This window comes from Ambystoma mexicanum, chromosome 6q, assembly GCF_040938575.1.
Source record: "Ambystoma mexicanum isolate Mex_15411 chromosome 6q, UKY_AmexF1_1, whole genome shotgun sequence".
NCBI classification, from domain to species: domain Eukaryota; kingdom Metazoa; phylum Chordata; class Amphibia; order Caudata; family Ambystomatidae; genus Ambystoma; species Ambystoma mexicanum.
Window position 1 is genome coordinate 78,709,394 of NC_090937.1, and position 13,321 is coordinate 78,722,714.

General features: G+C 46.6%; 1 protein-coding gene across 2 annotated transcripts in view; it reads left to right on the top strand.

Moving 5' to 3' along the window:
- STAP1 (signal transducing adaptor family member 1) overlaps window positions 1-13,321 on the top strand; it is a 618,379-nt gene that overhangs the window by 157,917 nt on the left and 447,141 nt on the right. For both annotated transcript variants that reach the window (XM_069630495.1, XM_069630496.1), the window contains exon 3: window positions 10,431-10,544. In XM_069630495.1, coding sequence (XP_069486596.1) covers window positions 10,431-10,544 — 114 coding nt within the window. The remainder of the gene's footprint in view (window positions 1-10,430; window positions 10,545-13,321) is intronic.

The following is a 13,321-nucleotide window of genomic DNA, read 5'->3' on the forward strand; positions in this document are numbered from 1 at the left end:
AACGGAGGGAGGTAAAAGACAAGTGATAAGGGAATTCTTTGCTGAACTATATAGAGAGAAGCCATGTGACTGGGACGAGCAAACAGCATACCTGGCGGTTTGGCGGGGGCTGAAATTGCAATCGATCAGGCAGAACATTTAGAAGCCCTGATAACAAGGGAAGAAGTACAGCGGGCAATAAGTAGATTGAAATCCAATAAATTTCCAGGGGCCAATGACATAACAGCATTGTTTTACAAAATACGTAGCCACTAGTTGAGCCCCTATTTAGTGGAGCTATTTAATGAATTCTGAACGTAGGGTAGAATAACAACCTCAATGGAAATGGCCCACATCACCCTAATTCCAAAGCCAGGGAAGGATCCACAATTAGGTTCATTCTGCAGACTGATTGCTCTTATCAATATAGATGCAAATCTATATACTAGAATACTGGCTGTGAGGCTGGAGGGGTATATGCCTACACTGATATCACAGGACCAGTCAGGGTTTATTCAGGGGTGGCACAAAAGAAAGGAGTATGCAAAGACCCTCTGTGTGCGCTCTGCACATCTTGGAATAATTGTTGGAATTGGGCTGCACTGCAGAGGTCAAAAACCAGTCATGTCTACTGTTAGGAAAGATTTCTTAATTGTGGGTAATTTTCCTTCCATGTGGCAACCCCTAAACTTTTTGCTGTTGTTTTCACCATGATCTAGACTTTGCCAGAGAAGTGCAGCCTTCTCCCGCACTCCTCTGGGCTTTCGCTCCATTCTTACGGGGAAACTGACATGCCCTTAAGACAGTCAGTACCGGGAAATGCTGTTGTCCGTAGTTTGTTTATCATGTTGCAGCTTTCGTGCAACATGACACAAGGGGACACTGTAAGCTAAGTTACTGCTCTCTTGGGTCTCTAGCCTTCTACAGGCCCTAGATACTCTTTTTGGATTGTAAATGATCGGTGCAAGTGAATCACGGACGGGAATGGTGGCAGCGATCGTTTCTTGTGTTTTTGAGCTCCTTTTGGCGTTTTAAGTGCGTTTCTCGCGCTTAGCCCAAAATGGTGGCCTGGCTCCCAATATTGCCAGACCACGAGGCTCCTTTGTCCTGCCCGCTGACCATCTTGCCCACTTCACCTTCCCCAGGTTGAGCCGACCCGGGGCCTTCCTTATTTGGGCATGTACTTTCCCACGAAACACAGATGCTTTCGCCGGCTTCTACAGGCCTTGTGTGTGCCTCCAGGATGTGGGCTGGGATGTCTGGTCCCAATGCACATCCTGGGTGCCAGAGAGTCTAGTGTGGTGTGAATGCCTGGGACCACCGTGGTCCGTGATAGGTTCACGTATGGTGTGAGTGTTTGATGAGCGGATCTCCCATTGGGTCCCCTCCGTTTTGGCGCGAAGGGAACCGTGGATAAGAGGGGGCTGGAAACGCCACTACCATGTCGATCTCCTGAGTTCTCACGAACAAAGGAATACAGGAGCCAAGTATCCTGCAACCACGAGGCTGAACCGAGGAATCGCTGGTGACCCGCTGAAGGACTGCTCCTCTGCACTGCTGTCGCTTTGTGAAACCCTTTCTACCTCTGATCGAACCAGAAGGCCTGTACTGGTACTTCGACCCTTGGAATAGCGGGGACAGATTTTCTCTGCATCTTCACCATCTCCTACACGTAAGCCTTCGGAAGTGTCTCTGGGCCATCCAGCAGACTGACCAGCCTACCCAGGAGTCTTGCTCTGTAACCGCCGCCAGGTTGTGTTGTATTTTGAGTCCTTGTCACTCTCACACGATTCGTACACTTGGCATTCCCAGGTCTGAAGTGAGTAGTGTACATTTGGCTGAGATACACACGGCCGCTCCGTTGCCCTGCTGTGGTAACAAACTGTGCGGGTTCACTTTGTTTGGGACATCTTTAACTCAACTCTGCTGCTGCAGAATCTACACGACGACGAGACGTCTCCTGCTCCCCTGAACCTGCCAGCACTGAAACTGACGCGGAGAAGCCTGGGTCTGCTTACATCGGGGACCGGTGAGTAGCATAGCTAGGAACTGGTCGCCCTCCTGCAGGAGCCCATAGCTTTTCCCCGCTGTGTCAAACAGCACTCCTTTCCGTACTCGCGCTCTGCTTCTGCCCACAGTGGAGGCTGCGCTTGAGTCGCAGAACTCTGTTCTTCTTCATTTGTGCACCAAACTGAACTGCCTGATTCTCTCGCAGAGATTCCCCTTTTCGCCCGTTGGCACCAGCGTGTGCAGGTACTTTTGAGCACAAGGCTCCACTCTTCGTAGGGCTTGGACTTCCTTTTAGTTAGGTACCTCTGAAGGCGGACTGGGTCTAACCATTATTTCGCACTGCCTGTTTTCCTCCCCTTCTAGGTGGACTACACATTTCGTGCATCTAACGCTTTAGACTCGTTTGTATTTGTATATGTATTGTATTGGTTTGGTATGTGTTGGTTTACTAGAGTTTTATTGTGATTTCTCGCTACGGTCATTGTTGCAAAGGCCTTGGAATAAATATGTATATATTTTTAATATAACACCTGTTTGGAGTAATTTGTAAGTGTCCTTGCTTTGTGTGCTCATTGCGGGCTTTCAGTCACCCTCACCCCTCTTGAGACCTAGTCTTGACCGCCGCGATCGCTACCCTGATTGGTCTGGCTTGTCCAGAGGTTACCCTGTTCCAAGTAATTAGGTTGGCCTTCTGAACCTCTGCGCCTCCAGGACAGAGTTCAGAAATCCGTCTTAACATCTACTCGTACCCGGCAATGTGGAAAATCTTTAAAAGAAATGACTTGCAAAGCACACTCTTCCATGAATTAGCAAAGTTACTGTGATAAGTGAACTGTAAATAAACATGAATGTGAACAATCAAAGTCCATCAGTAATTTATTATCACACAGTGTCAGCCGACACGTGTTTCGACAAAAAATTTGTTCTCAAGGCTATCTTCTTAGGAGTCAATGAACAGTAGATCAAGACACGTGATTAACTCAAGATTAGTTCGCGGAACTATTAATCCTGTAATGATCCTTTCTTGAATAAAGATCATCTGGAGCTGTAGTTTACTTATGGTCCTGACTTAAAGGTCATTCAAAGTCCAATTATCTTGTCTCCCCGTTGGCCAATAAACGTATAAAGGTTTCCTATGTAACAGGGCTCGATCCCTACTCTATACCGTACAACTAACTAAAAGATAGTAAGTAAACTACAGCTCCAGATGATCTTTATTCAAGAAACGATTTTTACAAGATTAATAGTCCCGCAAACTAATTTTGAGTTAATCACGTGTCTTGATCTTCTGAAGCAGAAAGAAGGCTAACGTCGAAGACCATTGCGACGGACCGAACGGCCTTGGAAGGCAGGCCCGGGCTGCGGTGCCCAAACTGTAGGGAGAGAGTGGGGAGGCCATTGTTAGGAGGCCATTTGTAGAATGCATATTCTCCCCTTCCTACACTTTGTTCGCCCAGCTGCCATCACCCTTACCCAGTATTATGGAGAACACCCCATTTAAGTTTTGCCCTAAGTGCAACCGTAAGTTCCCCTGGGTAGACAAACATCTTGTTTGCAACCTGTGTCTCCCGAGAGATCACGTTGAGACGTCTTGTCGAGCCTGTAGGCTCTTCAAGCCTAAGACATTGAAAGACCATTCCACTAAGCGCTGGGCCCACCACGCCAGGCAACTCAAGGCCATGGAGGTGGAGGGAGCCTTCAGCAATGGCAGCGACGCCGCACTTTCGGATGGAAAGGGCACCGGAGTAGCTGTAGCTACACAAGAGCAAGCCCCCGACCCCGTAGGACAGGCCGGCGGCCATGTTGTAGGGACTACACCCGGCGGCGGTAGCTCTCCAAGTACACACACCACAAAACACACAACCCCCAGTCGACACTCGACAGATGAATCGAGTACTCGACAACGCGCGGCACCCCGTGAACGGTCGACTGAATCCCGATCCTCTGGGCAATCTCATTCCAGATCGCCGCATAACAAGACAAAGATATCGAAAGACGGTAAAATATCAAAAAACGGTAAGACGTCGAAAGACGGCAAGGGTGCCTCGCGAAAAACAACGTCCGAGGGTCATTCGTCGGCAGACGAAACCTCGGCCCCCACACCCGAAATTTGACGTTCTTCAGCTGGTAAGACGTCAGGCCCCAAAAAGTCAGTTTCACTCTCCTCTGGGACCCAGGGTGGGGGCAAACACCATAAAACACACTCTAAATCCTCCCATACAGAAGGCATATCCAAGTGGAGATCTAAAGACCCTATGCCTAAGCCTATCCCACCCACTTATGAAGACATGGGTCTTCCCGACTCCGAGCCCGAAATTGTAATTCCAAGCTCGAAAGAATGGTCCGCAGAGGACATCAACAGGGTTATGCGTAGGATGTCCTTTATTAGGAACTTATTTGAAAGGCACCCTAGCCAGCTTTTAAGCCTTCAGACCACTCCACCCACCTCAGCCCCTTCGAGCTCCCGACCCCCTGTGTCTCAACCCCCTCCTAAGAGGGTTCATATTGATGTCCCACCTCAGGGCAGAGTTTTAGCTCTGTATGACCCTGAAGTACATCCAGAAGAAGAACAGGAGGATGTTTTGCTTATTGATACATCTGATCCTCAACTTTTGGATGAAGACTTAGATGAATTCTATGATGGCGATGATGAAGACCCAGACCAGGAGACAAACATTTACTCCTTGGATCCACCCATTAATCAGGATCCTCCAGTGGTAGACACCCCAGTAGACAACCAATCCCTACTCAACGAAGTTTTAACTAAAGCGGCAGAACACTTCCGCATAGATACCCAAGAGGTGGTAGAATATAGAGACTTCGCTGAGCAACTGTTGGGAGATAAAAAAAACAGTAGGCCAATTTATTCCTATTTTAAAGTCTGTGCAACGCGGAATCCAACCTTCGTTGGAGGCACCCAACCTCACACGGGCCGTTAACCCGTGTGTGGAATTCTTTTTCAGATCTGCACCTTCAGACACCCGTTACATAAGAGGGCAGTTAAGACCGGACTCCCTGGTGGTTACCAACACACGGAAAAGAGCAGGTACTCCCCTTGCTTCCTCCAAGACTCCCCCAGACAAGGAGAGCAAAAAGATTTATGCAATGGGCAGGAAAGTAGCCTCTTCTGCAGCCTACCAGACTTGCATCTCAAATAATGCTACACTTCTGGCAAGTTTTAACTGCCACAAGTGGGATGAGGTTTCTGTATTACTTTCTTCCACGCCTGAGCCACTTTAGTCCCAATTAGCCCAGGTGGCAGCAGACGGTAGGGCGGTGTCTACCTGTGACCTAAAGTCAAACTTTGACGCTGCAGACAATGCAGATAGAATTATCGCAGAGGGCACTATCATTAAAAGACATGCTTGGCTTTGCCAATCAGGCTTCAGGCCATAAACACAGCACACTTAATTAATATGCCGGTGGACAAAGATGTGCTCTTTGGCAAGGCGGTTGAAGACTCACTAAAAACTGCTAAAGACCAGTACGAAACACTTAAGTCTTTGGGCCAGCTCACGAACAAACCCACAGGGCAGATGGGCAATGGCAATTTTTGCTGCTTTCAGAACAGAATTCCCAGTGGGGATCTGGATACAACCAGGGCCAGGGTTCCTATGGCACCAACCAAGGACAATCCTTTCAGGGCTATCGACGGGGACAACGAAGAGGTTGCGGCACTCGGGGCAGAGGCCAAGCTCGAGATGGCACGCCACCTCAGAGCAAGTGACATTCCGCTCCAGGTACCCTCCCATGCATCTCTATTAGGAGGACAAATTTCCAACCTCACCCATGCATGGGAGGGTATTACCTCAGACAGATGGGTGCTGTCAACGGTAGCAGAGGGCTTTTGTGTAGCACTTCTTCAAAGACCTCGCGATCACCCCCCGAGTCAGAAGGTACACTTAGAAGAACATCAACAGATTCTTCTAGAGGAAATTTCAGCGCTTCTATTAAAGGACACCATAGAAGTGGTCCCAGCCAACCTGGAAACGGGTATTTATTCAACTTACTTCCTTGTGCCCAAAAAAGATGTAACAATGCGCCCTGTATTAGATTTGAGGCCTGCAAACAAGTATGTCAAGCCACAAAAGTCTGCATGACCACGCTACAAGAAGTAATCCCGCTTCTAAAAAAGGGGGATTACATGGCAACACTGTATATGAAAGATGATTATTTTCATATTACAATGTTTCCAGCGGACAGAAGGTTCTTGCTTTTCAAAATAGCGAACCAGCACTACCAATTCAAGGTGCTGCCCTTCAGAATATCCTCGGCTCCAAGGGTGTTCACCAAGGTACTGGCGGTGGTGGCAGCGCACCTGCGCAGGGAGGCAGTCCTAGTGTACCCTTACTTGGACGACTGGCTCATAACCAAGGAATCTCCTCTGATTTGCAGACAGAACATTCAAACAACAATCAACCTCCTCTTTCAATTGGGCTTCTCGATCAACGAGAAAAAATCAAGCCTGGTGCCCAGCACCTCCAAACAGTTCTTAGAAGCTATTCTAAACACAGAGGAAGGATTAGTCTTTCCCTCAGAGGAAAGAGTAAAGAACTTGTTATTGCAAATACCACACTATCAGGCCTGCCGCCAGATAAGGGTACGCAAAGCAATGCGTTTAATAGGCATGATGGCATCTTGCATTTACCAGGTTCCCCACGCGCGCCTGCGCATGCGTCCCTTACAAGAATGGTTGGCAAAACAATGGTCTCAGGCAAGCGGTCAGTGGGACGATCTAGTGGTCGTTTCGCCAACACTAGTACAGAGTCTTCGCTGGTGGACAATAGAGAATCTTACGAAGGGGAAACCCTTCTACGATCCAGAGATACAGGCCGTCATCACAACAGATGCCTCCCTAGCAGGGTGGGGAGCTCACTACCTTCACCACACAGCTCAAGGTTTGTGGTCTCACACAGTGGCTCAGAACCACATCATTCTGCTAGAACTTCTGGCAGTCTTCAAAGCGCTTCAGGCATTCAAACCCCTCCTATCCAACCTGTCAGTGCAAATCCTAACAGACAGCACGACGGCGATGTTTTACTTAAACAAACAAGGGGGCACTCGTTCGCCAAATCTGTCCAAGCTTGCCCAGAAAATTTGGAAATGGGCACTCAGATGGAAGATTTACCTGTCATCCCAACATGTATCAGGGGATCTCAATTCACTAGCAGACGCTCTGAGCAGAGAACCCCCTCCCAGAGGAACACGAGTGGCGACTACACAAAAGAGTTGTAGAAGATCTCTTCTCTCAGTGGGGATCTCTTCTCTCTTCCCCACTGTAGACCTATTCGCCACAGGCGAAAACAGTCAATGCCCAGACTTCGCGCCCAGGTTCCCCCAGCCAAGCTCCAAGGGGAATGCTCTATGGGTGAGTTGGTCAGGGATGTTTGCCTACGCTTTTACACCAACCCCTCTGATGAGGAAGGTGGTCAACAAAATACATAGGGAATTTATGACGCTCATCCTGGTTGCTCTTAGGTGGCAGAGACAACCATGGTTTCCACACCTACGCAGACTGGCGGTGTGCGACCCCATCAAACTCCCGTGCTGGTACAGCCTACTCTCCCAGCACGAAGGACAAACAGTGCATCCTCAACCCAACTCGATGAACTTGGCAGCATGGCTCCTGAAGTCGTAGATTTCGGCCATCTCAAATTACCCCAGGGATGTATGGATATCTTGAAAGAATCAAGAACACCTAACACAAGGCACTGTTACTATGACAAATGGAAACGATTTGTTATTGGGTGCCAGAATAAGCAAATCAACCCAGTTGATTGTACTCCTTCTAATGTTGTCACCTATATGCTCCACCTATTGGATGCAGGTTTAGTGTATAACTCAAGTGCACCTGGCAGCTTTATCAGCCTACACCACTTCCCATAACAAGGTGTCATGGTGGAAAGTGCCAGTTGTCAAAGCATTTATGGAAAGGGTAAAGAGACTCCACCCTCCAAATTCTAACCCACCACCAGGTTGGGACCTTAATGTGGTACTTACTAAGCTCATGTGCCCCCCTTTTGAGCCCATGCACAAGTGTAGTTTCAAACATTTAACTTATAAAACTGCCTTCTTAGTAGCCATCACCTCCATAAGAAGGGTCAGTGAAATCCAAGCTCTGTCAGTGCAGGATCCTTTCTTTACTATACATAAGGACACACTGGTTTTACAAACTCACCCTAGGTTTTCACCTAAGTTAATTTCAAAATTCCATGTTAACCAGTCTATTGAGCTACCGGCTTTCTTCTAAGAACCCAAAAGCTCAGCTGAGGTAAAACTCCACACACTAGATGTGAGGAGGGTGGTCCTCTACTATGTAGACAAGACCAGAACGCTAAGAAAAACAGATCAGCTGTTTTTCTCCATAGCACCAGGCAGAGAAGGAGATCGCGTCTCTAAAAACGCCATCTCAAGGTGGATAGTTAGATGTATCCAACTGTGCTATTCCATTTAAAATAAGACACTACCTTTCACGCCCAGGGCCCACTCCACAAGAGGTACTACTGGAGCCACGCTGGCTTTCATTGCAAATGTTCCTTTAGACGGTATTTGCAAGGCAGCTACATGGAGCTCTGTACATACTTTCACTCAGGACTACTGCATTGACACCCATTCCAAGACAGATACACAAGTGGGACAAGCGGTTCTAAGACACTTATTCGCTCATGAACCTTCTCACGTCCCACCTCCTTCTTCCACTGCTCGCTAATCTATGCACAGCATGTGATCTAAGCAGATTACACAAGCCTCAGAACGGATACATTACTCACCGTAATCATATTTCTGATGCTTGTATCTGCTTAGATTCACATGCGATCCACCCTTCCTCCCCTCGGAGAGAAGGCGCATGGTTGCTTATGAGCTTGTCTTCTAGGTATCTGCTGGGACATAACTGTACTCACGCTACACCTCATGCTACCTCATGTCAGAAAAAATACAATCTGAGGGACCTCGAAGCGTGAGGGATCATGGGTATAGAGGATGTCACACTAGGGATAGTATTACTGGCACGCCCTGTCGACATCCCTTTTCGAGTTTTGAAAACAACAACTGTAATACTCTGCAGCTTCCACTAGATGGCGGGCTATGCACAGCATGTGAATCTAAGCATATACAAGCATCAGAAATACGATTATGGTGAGATGGTGAGTAATGTATCATATATATATATATATATATATATATATATATATATATATATATATATATATATATATATATATATATATATGTAATGATTGAGCAGTTCATTTTAAACATTGTGGAAGAGGCAAATTAACATACATTATGACATAATGCCTACATTAACCTTTCCTTAATGCATTTCTCCACTGTGTCATTTCCACTGCACTCCAATCATTAAGTTATCTTTTCTGGCAAATTAATTCTTCTTTCATTGTCCTTGGTATGAGTACTTAATGTTTTCCAACCTTGCAATTTGTTGGACAATCGTAATGCATATGGGTATAACATTGGTATGTATGTGCATTTATTTGATCCATGATAACAGGTAAGGTTTAGGGACTCCACCTCAGAGATGCTTATTAGCAAAAATGTCAGTGTTATGTGAGAGATGTGCGCTCAGTTGCAGGAATATAGCAGCTCGTGTTTTAGTAAGAGACGACAGGTCGACACTGGGGATGGCAGGGGACATAAGTGTCTTTCTCAGGAGAATGTGGATTCTAGCATCTGGCTTATCTTTGGTGAAGGTTCAAGAAGCAGAGGACTTGCTTGGATACAGCACAGCCTCTGCATTCCGCTGTTTAGAATGGAGCCTGGTACTTCCTTGTCTAATTGAAATCCCTCTGAGTCGAGTTTTGCCTATGGTCGGTTTCCCACAAGTTGCGGGAGTGGGGGGCCTGGTGAAGAGCTAGTGTGCGCGTCGCTGTTTGTGGAAACAACTGAACTCATCTTTTCTTTAGCGTTGTTAGTGTGTATAAACATTATGTTATTTACGCCACAAAGAAGGGGCTCGAATCATACATGTTTTTTTTTATAAATCTCAAAATGTCGTACACAGGACTCCTTTGTTGCTTCATGTGGCACACAGGTGCCTCCTTCTTCCAAGTTCCAGGCGGCAATGATAAAATATGTGGTATTTTAAACGCCTGTTTTTTAAAAGCCACCTAATTATGAGTTGGAATCACCTGGCGTATTTACAGCAAGGGGGAAATAGAAAGTACTGTATGGAGTGAATATGAATTACTCCCCCATTCATTAAGTACGCCAAGCCATGCCAAATTATAATGAGGTGGTATTTTACAAATGGAAGATATTTCAAATACCACGTGTTTATCTTTGCCACCTGCTTGTTATGTATCAAGATGTCTAGGGTCCAAACCAACTCTAGTGAGGGGTTCTAAGCAAATCCAATGGTGGAGTGTGCACGCGATGGACCACAGGATGGTAACATTTTCTTTGTTTTTCTTGTCTCCACCCAGCACGCCGAAATGATTGACCTGGTGGACCTGAACTCACTAGCCGACTTTTTCCCCTCCGATAAACAGCTGACAAAGGTCACCTTAACTCTCCCGAATGAGGAAGTGCAGCTGAAGGTGAGTGCGGTCGTGGGCTAAAAGCTGCTGGCCATTTATGACCTTTCAACATTTACATTCTGCTCACATTTTTTTTCGACTTCCTTCTCACAAGCGTAAGCAGCGCCTCGGGTTGCGGTCGAACTCAATGGTTTTTAACAGGCGCATTTTGGTTTATTTCCTGGTTTCCTGGTTTCTTTGGGTGAATTCTAGGGTGGCCAGACGTCCGGGTTTTCTCGGGACAGTCCGGGGTCCCGGGAGTTTTTTCGTTTTTGAAGGGCTAAGGTAATTAAAACCGTAATTACTGTTCACAACACTTTTAGAATTTTGAAGTTGGAGGTTTGGCTCGAACCCGCAACCTCTCAGGTACAAGTCAGAACACTTACTGACTGTGCCACAGAGACTGACTTAGAAAATTTTGTACGGCAAGCCATGTAATATGAATTAGAGCTCACGCTCATTTTGAATTAACATGCCACGATTCACAGACAAAACTGCACAAGTGAGATTATATACAGTTTATATGAAGGAGAAGTGCTGGAAATATGGTTGGGGGTGGTTGTGGAGGCATGTTGGGGAAGGGGCGGTAATTGGTGGGCTGCGATGGGGTAGTCCCTCTTTTATGTTGTTGGCCGTCCCGTTTTTTTGTTTTGAAAATCTGGTCATATTACAGTGTCCCACGGTACAGGAGCCAGTCGCGGTGAGAAGGTGTCGCATGAGTCAGCCAGCTCATATCTCAAACCACCCTCTGTTACTGGGATGTCTTTACTAAAGGATGAGGCTTTGTTAGAAAGCACATGGCAAACGCTGTATATCCGGAGATGGACGAGTGGAGTGGCCATCTCAGAGATCAGGGGCTGCCACGAGCTGGAAGCTTCTCTGTCACCACACGGTCTACCAACTACTAGCTAATTAAATACAACTGTGTAGCACTTGCATGTGTGGTCTCGTCCTGTCCCAGATCATAGCAGTTTCTTGACCGCCTCAAGTTTTTTTTGCCCACCCTGTCTCTCCTTTTCACATTGTATTCTCCTTTCATTCCCATCGGTATTTTTCTCTCTCCTGAGGTAACACCGGCGCTGGGGTAGCTGCGTGTTCATTATGTGATGCCCTGTGGAATTATTTGCACCCCCAGCAGAGCAGGCAGGCGTGGCCTCGTTTTTACTGAGGCTGGGCAGAAGTGGTTTTCACGTTGTGGCGCATTGTATTAAGTAGCTTAGTGAAGGAAAACACTCATTCGGAAGACAAAATGCGTAACACAACCTCTTCCCACAATGGCAAGGTGTGCTCTAATATTACAGTTAAAGGTCGGATTACAAACAAAAGGCAGAGCCTTCGCATGCTTTCTTCAGAATGTCGACTTTCCTGTATTTTGGTTTCTTATGTATTTCAGTTGAACACTGCTCTTATGTGACTAGCACGCGCATTTACAGGCTCGAAGGTCCCCTGGATGCCCAGGGAAGATTCTTGTGCTACTCCTATCCGATGTGTATTGCTTGCAGACTGATGTGTTGCTATTGCCCAAAGCAATGGGCCTTTCTGCCCATTGCACACACCTTGCCTGTCGTTTAAACAGAAATTAGCTGGATGGGGAAAATGCCCACCTACAACTCAAATATTCGTTGCTGGGATTCATCCCTCGAACGCGGAAATGATCGTGCCCACTTGGATTTAGGACCTTTGCCCTGACACAGCCCCAGGAAGACCTGTGGTGAGTAAGATCCTGACGTCCTTACTCGCCATAGCTCTGTAACTACCACCATAGGCAGGCCACGTTGTAAAAACTGTATTTTTCACATTTAAACAAAGAATCAGCCTGTTCTTTCCCCAACTGAAACATTCTTAAAGATTGAATACATGTATTGCCCCAGTTGGCACCATTGGCATGTATAGCTTACCTCAAAGAGAAACTGAAAACTATACAAAATGCAGCAGCTAATCCTTTTACAACTTTTTTGCATTGCACAAAACAGTTTCTAAATTCCATGTTTGTTCTGTGGTGGCCTCACAAGGCTACACCACAGGATAACATGTTGAGTACAGGTATCCACCCCCTAAAAGGAGGAGTAAAGTTCTTGAGAGGAAAACCAAAGCGCAGGAATCAACATGTAAGTTAAGCACCAATCTTAATTTGGAGGCAGGTGGGATGTTCTTCAACTTTTTATTGCCGCTTCGAAATGCCGGCCAATTTCTCTGGCCAAAGACAATACAGTCAGTGTTACTCTTCCTACACCATCGGGATTTGCATCCTCCGAAGAAATCTCAAATATTGCAGCCTGATACAGCTGTGGCCCACTCTCGTGTGGATCCAGGATAGAACCTTGTTTCTTAAAGCTTTGCTGGTCTCCGTCCTTTCCGGCTTATCCACGTCAGGTAGAATAATGTTTCTATGGTCTATAAGGAACACTTTTTGGTGTATATTTGATATCTCTGGCATTGTGGACTTTTTAATATGACTGTCCCTCCCACAAGGATAAGCATCTGGCATGTGTATGAGAGTCTTGAAGACCGGGGTCTTTTGTGGAGCCAGCGTGCCAACACATGTTATGTTGTTATTTGGCATTTATATAGCGCTCTATATATCATTGGTATGACCTCAAAGAGCTGGTAAGTTGAACGCCCTCTGGGACGGTAGTCCAGGTCAGTCAAGAGAGTAAGGTGTCATAGGGTGCTTGCGTGCACCGATTATGTGCGCAGCTGATGCAATTGCCTGATGGTAGCTGCATCCTAGCATTAGGTGGGGTGGTATTTGATATCAGTTGAATGTGTGCAGCCTGGAGCTTGTTCACCAAGACTGG